Source organism: Geospiza fortis, unplaced genomic scaffold (assembly GCF_000277835.1).
Source record: "Geospiza fortis unplaced genomic scaffold, GeoFor_1.0 scaffold27, whole genome shotgun sequence".
In the NCBI taxonomy this organism is placed as follows: domain Eukaryota; kingdom Metazoa; phylum Chordata; class Aves; order Passeriformes; family Thraupidae; genus Geospiza; species Geospiza fortis.
In genome coordinates this window covers 5,804,956-5,813,056 of record NW_005054329.1, presented here as the reverse complement: position 1 = coordinate 5,813,056, position 8,101 = coordinate 5,804,956, and the positions used below count along the sequence as shown (strand labels likewise).

The window sequence follows — 8,101 nt, the reverse complement described above, 5'->3', positions numbered from 1 at the left end:
ACCCCCACCCCTCCTCAGCCAGCCAGGGCCCTGCCCCTCCCATGGCATGGGACCACCACAACTGTATCAAGCAGAAAATAAAGCCATAATGAGTCAATGCTTTGGTATGTGACCATCCCCCTCCCCTCAATCCCCTGTGTTCCTCCCAAACCCTTATCTGTAAAACTTGTCAAATAAAATCTCTAGTGTGCCTTTTATGTCACTCTGTGAACTTTTCCTTCCCCAGTGCCTGCCTTGCCCCCTGTCCCCAGCAGGATTTGGGAGGTGCCTGGCTTGAGCCCCACCAATTACAGCTTCTGGTCTCCGGACTGGATTCTGCTGAACGCTGCCTGGTCCAGTGGCAGGTAACAGCCTTCCCTGGAGTCCAGAAAATACAACCTGTCCTTCACCAGTGCAGGGTCAAAGCCCTGCTTCCGCAGCTCCATCTTCTGGAACTTGTAAGTGCCTGAAGTGGGGAGAGAAGGAGGAGTAAGGGCTCACTAGCCACACACACTTCCATCCCCACCACACTTGTGCAGCCCCAGACCCAGCCTTGTGTCCCCATGCCTCAAAACCACCTGAGGAACTGGACACTCTGTGGGGCAGAGAGGCTTCATCCCCACCCTACAGAGGGTGTAACCAGGTTTTCCCCTCCCAGCTCCCCCAGCTCCATGTCCAGTGTGAGTGTGCATGCCATGGCTCACTTGTCTTGGAGACTTCGTGCAGGAACCGCAGGAAGACGGGACGTGCGTACACTGGCAGGGCCTTTTTCAGCTTGCTGGAAAAGTCTTCTAGGTCACAGGAGTTCTCTGGGTCAGCGATGGCTGCCATTCCTGCCCTCCCTTCAACCCCTAAGAGGCAGAGAATGAAGAGCACTCAGACACACTGTCCCTGTAGCATCATCTCCCCTCTGCCCTGCACCAGCAAGACCCTGCTTTGTACTGAAGCGCTGGCACGTCCAGCTGTGTCACTGCTGTGTCATCACCCTGTGGCCAGGGCTACCAGTGACACCCTGCAGTCACAATCATGGCCAGAGAGGACACAGGGTCCTTACAAACCAGCCAGAATCAGAACAAAGCTTGAGAGAGTGAGGAAACCCTCTGGTTCCTGCTAGCCACACTCCTTGTGGCCTCTTCCCAGCTTGCCCACAGGGAGCCTCAGCCTACCCTCATCAATCTGGACATGCAGGACATGTTCACACCTAAGTGTTGGAGGCCTGCTTGCCTCTCCTGATTGTCCACTTCCCTCTCAGCTACCTGGGATCTCCACACCATACACCACCACGTCCGTCAGGTTGAGGATGCGGCTCAGCGTTCCCTCCACCTCCGTGGTGGAGACGTTCTCCCCTTTCCATCGGAAGGTGTCCCCGGTGCGGTCTCGGAAGTACATGTAGCCATATTTGTCCATCACCAGGACATCCCCTATTGAAAGCAGTGAACAGGCAAAACCATGAGGTGTTGGCTAGGAGCAACCCTGGAGCATCTCAGAGTCCCCATTCCCACACAGGTGCCTTTCTCCTCCACTCCCAGCAGACAGAGGGGTCCTGCTGGCCTCACCTGTGAGATAGGCAGCGTCCCCTTTTGTAAACACGTCCCTGGCAATTTTCTTGTTGGTGGCTGACTGATTCAGGTAGCCATCGAAGTGCTGCAGGGGATTGCTCCTGACAATGCGACCCACCAGCTGCCCCGGCTCCCCTGCAGTGAGAAGAGGGGATGAAGGGGGGAAACACCACCACCCTCAGCCCCCAAGGCAAAAAGGGTGTCTAATGGGGTTGGTGTGATTTAACTGAGCAGAGACAAATCCAGGGAAATTATCCTGAGGTATTGCGAAACAGTCCCACTCCCATTGGGCTGAGGGGATTTTACCCCTGTGGTTGTCCTCACCTGGTTTGCAGCTGATACAGACACCATCCGGCCCCCGGATCAGCTCCATAGTGTCTTCATCCACCTTCACCAAACCAATGGGGTGCACATTTGGTAGGATCCTGCTGTTGAAGCCGCATGACCCAACCTAGAACAGAAAGAGCTCAGAGCTGTGGGTAGCAAGGACATTTGTCCCACCTGAACACACTGCTCACACACTCCCAGAACACCACAGAGATGGCACCACACAACAGCCAAAACCCCTCTGGGTGGATGGAGCAAACAGCCCATTTGGGTTTCCAACCCTGCCCAGGCCAGCTGTCACCCTTTGGGACACGAGGGAGGATTGTGGGGCCTTACGTTGCCATCAAAGTTTCCCAGGCTGCAGTTGCACTCGGTGGCCCCGTAGAACTCGGCCACCTGGGGGATGCCAAAGCGGGCCATGAACTCCCTCCAGATGGAGGCGCGCAGCCCATTGCCCACGGCCATGCGCACGCGGTGCTGCCGCTCCAGATCTCCCCGATGTACTGCACAATCTGGGAGCAACACAGAGGAAACACTCACTAGGATCCCTCTGCCAAGCCCTGGGTTCTCTGAGGCTGCTTCAGGGCAGGAAGGAATGGCACAACACACCCAAAGTTTGCTAAAGAGGCTGCAGTAGAAAAGAGAAGTTCTGCTAACTCGTCCAGCCTGTCCTTCCCTGGCTAACCCACCTCTCTAGGCTGTGAAACCCATCCACTATCTTCTGGCTAATGCTGGAACATGAGAAGGACATGTGAAGCTACCAGCCCAGGTGGGAAGGACACAGCCCCACCACCATGAAAGGTGGTTTGGACAGACAGAACCGATCCAGGCCTCCTCCACTTCCAGCAGCTGGGCTCTCCCCATAGAGAGCTCTCTCCCTGGCACAGACCCCCAGGCTTCCTGCCCACTCCCCATTGGCCCCTTGCCTCACAGCCTCACCGTGCAGTTGTATTTCACACAGTCCTCCCAAAAGTGTGAGGCTGAGAACTTCTTGCGGATGACAACCGTCATGCCCTGCAGCAGGCACTGCCCAATGCCCACGATGTTCCCTGCAGAGAAGCAGCCAGGAAAACCCTCAGCCCCCAAACACCTCCAGCGAGCCCACCCAAGGAAAGAACCGGCAGGGCAAGGCAGAGGCCATGGCTGGCTCACAGCAGTGGGGGTTTGCCCAGCCAAAGCCTCCAGGGCCACAGGCACAAGGGAGGAGACACATGGCAGTAACATGTAGGGCAGCACTTTGCACTTAAATACCCCAGCATGTCTCAGCCAGGCAGGCACTGCTTCCCCTGCCCCTAGACTTTCCCCCCTTACTTTCCACAGGGAGCAGCAATAAGGAACAGGTATTCCAAAATCAGGGTAGGATAACGCCCTCCCCACACACTCCCTGCTCCAAAGGTCAGCCAGATCGATTCTTGGCTTCCAGGGGAAAAGCAGAAAAGGCCTCAGTCACACACTGCAAGCAGCAGTCTCATCCTCCTTAACATGGAGATCACAGCCACAGGCTGAGGGAAGAGCCCTGGGCTTGGCTGAGGGAAGAGTCAGTCCCAGGATGCTCTGTATGGCACACGTTACCTGCAGCGTGGTAGAGCGGGAGGCAGTCGTAGATCACATCATCGGACCTCATCCGAAAACCGTAAAAAACCAAGCTGGACATGCGGAAGTACCTGAGGGGAGGGTGAAAAGGCATGTCAGGAGCAGGGTCAGGGGTGCTGTGCTAGGAGAGGGCAGAGCTCAGCCCCATGCTCCCTGAGCCCCTGTCACAGCCTTACCGGCAGTTCACCACAATGGCAGCCTTGGGTAGCCCCGTCGTGCCAGAGGTGTAGATGTAGAAGAGTTTATCTGGGGAGCAATGAGGAGACAGGGTCACATTTCCAATCTAAGGGTTGGGAATGTGACCAGGAACCAGGCAGAACCAGGAGAGAGGGACAATCAAAATTTAAACACTCTACTCTTGCCAGCTGAGCCAAAGCTCTCATGTAACAGCTCCAAGAACATCCTAGGATCAACCCAGGTTTGTTGGACACACGGAGGGTATGACAGGATACTGCTCCACACAGGGCTGGGCTTCCAACACTGGAGTAAGACCCATCCCAAACACCCCTTGCCATCACCATCCCCAGCAGTCTTGCCAGAGTTGTAACCAGCTGACCCTCAAAATCACCACCACCTCTTGTGTCTGGCCCCAAGAGCTGAGTACATACCAAGAAAGCCTTTAGCAGGGGGAGCTGGCTGGTGTCGCTGGGCCATCTGCAGGAGGGGGTCCAAGTGTTTTGCACCAGGGAGCACAGATTTAGGATTTTCATCCCCAGACCAGAAGAGATGAATGGATTTATCCAGGGAGGGCTGCACCTCCTGAATTGCTGAGAAAGTAAAGAGGGGAGCTGGAGAAAAGCAGCAGGGTGGCTACAGCACAGAGACCCCCTGTCCTCCCAGACAGCCTGAGGGACACCCTGCCCCACCTAGCAGTACCCCCACTGTGCTTGGCAGAGTCCCCAAAGGGCTCACAGCCATCCCAGACAGATGTTGTTCCCACGATTAACAGATGCTGGGGCCACAGCCCAGACCTCTTCAGGGACCAGAAGATCCTGTTTTCCACCTTCCCCCATCCAAAACCTCTTTGGTGCCAAGAGGTCTGTTGACACCTTCAACCTCAGAGGTGTGGGCTGAAATACACAAGGAACTGGAGCCAAGGTGCTGCAAGGATGTAGCAACAGCCATGGAGAGCAAGGGGAGGTTCCTTCTGCGCAGTGGGGCAGGCCCAGTCCAACCCAGGTCTCCATGCTGGGAATGGACTGGAGAGACACAAGGAAGATCCTCATACCCAGGCTGACCTGCTTGGGATTGAGACAGCACTGCACTCCAGATCCTGCCCAGTGTCCAAAGGAATCAAAACTAACCAAACAAAAAAATCCAAACACAAATCTAATTCCTGGATGATTCAACTGTCCATTCTCTTCCAGATCTCTGTTCTGTGGTGGGCAGGAAAGGAACACTGAACCCAGTGACTAGACACGCCTCCCTCCACTCCAAAGCGCTCCCAAAACATCTGCCAGCACCTCACCTTCTATCATCTCCACCCCAAAAACCACAGCTTTGGAGCTGGAGATGGTGATGCAGTGCAGCAGGGCGTCCAGGCGCAGGTGGGAATTCACCAGGGCCGTCTCCACGCCGATCTTGGCCAGGCCGAGCCACAGCCCCACGTACTGATTGCGGGACTCCATGAAAAGCGCCACCACGTCCCCTGAGCGGAAGCCCTGGCCGTAGAAGAAATTGGCCACCTGGTTGGAGTACTCGTCCAGCTGACGGAAAGTCCAGCTCTCGCCCGTGCCTTGGAAGATCAGCGCTGTCTTCTCTGGATACTTCCTTGCGGTCTTCTGGAAGATCTTGGCGATGGTGTTCTTCTCCCTCATGTGCCTCCATACCTGCCACTTCACCCGCAACAGGACCAGCCCCGTGCTGCCAAAGGAAGGGGAGCAAGAGGGCAGCTGCTCAGTGACCCCTGCAAAATCACTTCCTCAGCAAAGCCAGCACAGCACAAGGACCTTCTGAGGAGCTGCAAGAGCCCAGCACTTACACCAGACCCCACTCGAGGTCAGCAGCGGCTCTGCGTGCTCCCCTGAGCAGTGGGCACATAGGCAGAACACATCTGCAGAGAGGCTCATAGCCAGGGACTGATGGAGGCCAGGGAGAGATGTGTTTGGAAGTCTGCAGACAGGGATGTCCCTGATCAAAAGGGCATTTCTGAGCCTCGAGTGCTCTCCAAGAGGTATCACACTCCCTCCCCCCCATATCCTTGCCAGGAGCTGGCACAGCCTGATACCAACTCGGAACAAACTCTGCACAGGGACCTGGTGCTACGCCAGCAGCTTTAGGGACAGGGTGAAGTACAAGGACAGTCAATAGACTTTGACTTTGATTTCAGCTCAGCTGAAATCTATCCTTCTTGGGAAAAGTCTGCCCGTGAGTTCGGAGTCACCTGGACACGGCAGAGGGAGATCTCCTTCCAGCCAGGCAAGGTGCCAGCAGAAACCCAGGCTGTGCAGGGAGTCAGGGACTGTGCTCACACATACACACACACCAGGGCAGAGCAGAGGGCCAGGGGTGGATGGCTGGACCATCCCAGCCAGCACACCTACCTGACGTCCCTTGGTAATGTCTTGAGGAATATGAGGAAGAATTCCCATCCACCAGATGCCAGGTAGAAGATGAAGAGAGCAGGGATGGCCTGGATCCAGGACAGTTCCAGAGTGACCCTGAGGAACAGCAGCACAGCTGCAAAAGCAGCCAAACGCAGCATTGTGGCCTGCAGGGAGAGAGAAACCATGGCCATCAACCCACGCACCCTGGACCTGGTGATAACAATCCCATGGGCGTGGGATGCCTGAGCAGCCCCCAATTTCCTGGATGAGGTCCCTGAGTCATCAGTCCTCCTGGCAGTGAGGATGTAACCCAGCAGCCCAGAGATGTAACTTTATCTGACCCTGGAGGTGGCCTCCAATTGAGCCATGAGCACGAGAGCACAGCCATTCCCACCTGGGGAGCCACATCCTGCACACCAGCCAGGGGTCTGGCCACGCCCCAGCAACATGAGATGCAGGATAAAGTCACTCCCATGGATGTGTGAGCAAAGTCATGGCAGGAGGCTGTGTACAGATGATTGGAAGCCTCCATTCTACCCCAGAATCCCTCCGTCCTCAAAATCCAGAGTCTCCCAGGCCTCGAGCATGAGCTCTCCTGCATGCCTGGCTCCAGGACAGCCATCACAGCTGTTGGAAGAGCACAGCTTCATGTGCTCCAGAACACAGCTCAGACAGCATCAGGAAACTCTGTTCTTTGAGCTCTGCTTGTGTTTGCAAACCCTCATGTTGGCAGGCAGTTTCCTGGCCTGGGTAGGCTGGAGACACTGCCAGAGCAGGTCAGGGATGAGGCCAGGCTGGAGTGGGCAGAACAAGGGCTGTCGCTGCTGCCAGGAGTGCCCAGGCCCCTGTCCCATTCCCTGGGGACAGTGACTCTGGTACTTGTCCCTCCAAAACAGCATCCCCGTCCCCATCCCAGACACACTCCAGAAGTAGCTCTGAGACTCAGAGATGGTGAGGTAGCAATGGCTCTTTTCAGGCAATAGCAATGGGAGGAGGAAAATGACAGAGATGTGACCCTCACAGCTCCTAGATAAAACTGGCCCTTCCTGGCATGGACACAGGCCAAAAGGAAGGAAACATTTGCATCATTTCCCTCTTGAAGATTGATTTGCTGCTCTGAAGCTGGAAGCCCTGCATGGGCTCTTGTACAACTGGTGGTGCTGGGAGCCACAGCCACACTTGTGGCTTTCCCTCTGCTCTGTGCAGCCCCCCAGATCCAAGGAGCGTCTGTGGATTTGATACCAGACGCTGGCAGGGTGGGAGCCAAGGCAGTGCCACATGCTCACATCTTGTTCCTTGGCTGTCCCCCCTCTGAGCTGTGCCACCAGCAGCAGGCTGGGATGCATCAGAGCACAAGACGCCACTCCCAGGGGGACACCTGGAGACATTTTCCCACCCACAGCCCTTACCCTGAGATTCCCCCTTGTGCCAGTGACCTCTGAACACTCCCCACCAAACACCTACTCCCAGATGTGATGTCACACAACACTGTCCCTCTGCCTTTTAGGGACAGGACTCACTGTGCTTTTGCCTGGGAGCCTCTCTCTGCACTTACACAGGGCAATTTTTACTTCACCATCAAACTACTGTGCCTCAGCTGGGACCTGGGCCCTCGGTTACAGCCTCACACCAGCCAGAGGTGGAGAGGCAGCAGCGGGGGAGCCCCACTCTGTGTGGGCAGCAAAGGGCTTAATCTCCGGCTTGAAGGCAAGGCAGGCTCAGGCAAGCCCCTGTTATCCTCTGCTCCTATCTCCACCTCACTTCGGCATCCCGGTGCCTCCTACGGAGATACCCGGGGAGAGATTCCCGAGAGATACCCGGGGAGGGATTCCCGAGAGATACCCGGTGTGTTGCTGCCAGAGACCTCCAGCCCTGCGTAACAGATTCAGGTCTTGTCCAGCTGCATCAGCACAGAGGAAACGAAGCCATGCCTGTAGCTCACAGCCAGCAGGCCCCGAGGCAAAGAGCGGGGACCCACCCGGGGAGCACCGAGCCCGAGGAGCGGGTCCCAGGGGGACAAGGGGCAGGTGGCCGGGCTGTGAGAAGCCCCACCGTCAATGGCACCTGGGCAGGCACCTGTCCCCCCCCTGCCCAGGG

At 56.4% G+C, this 8,101-nt stretch overlaps 1 protein-coding gene across 1 annotated transcript in view; it reads right to left on the bottom strand.

Moving 5' to 3' along the window:
* The window catches only part of SLC27A4 (solute carrier family 27 member 4), a 7,444-nt gene extending 1,281 nt beyond the window's left edge, over positions 1-6,163 (bottom strand). Inside the window, 13 exon segments of the mRNA XM_005421318.3 lie at positions 285-445; positions 684-830; positions 1,236-1,400; positions 1,536-1,673; positions 1,863-1,989; positions 2,202-2,353; positions 2,356-2,377; positions 2,805-2,914; positions 3,438-3,529; positions 3,635-3,704; positions 4,067-4,225; positions 4,927-5,321; positions 6,002-6,163. Of these exon segments, the coding sequence (XP_005421375.1) occupies positions 288-445; positions 684-830; positions 1,236-1,400; positions 1,536-1,673; positions 1,863-1,989; positions 2,202-2,353; positions 2,356-2,377; positions 2,805-2,914; positions 3,438-3,529; positions 3,635-3,704; positions 4,067-4,225; positions 4,927-5,321; positions 6,002-6,162 (1,896 nt within the window). The 5' untranslated portion in view covers position 6,163 and the 3' untranslated portion in view covers positions 285-287.
* Positions 6,164-8,101: the final 1,938 nt, after the last annotated feature.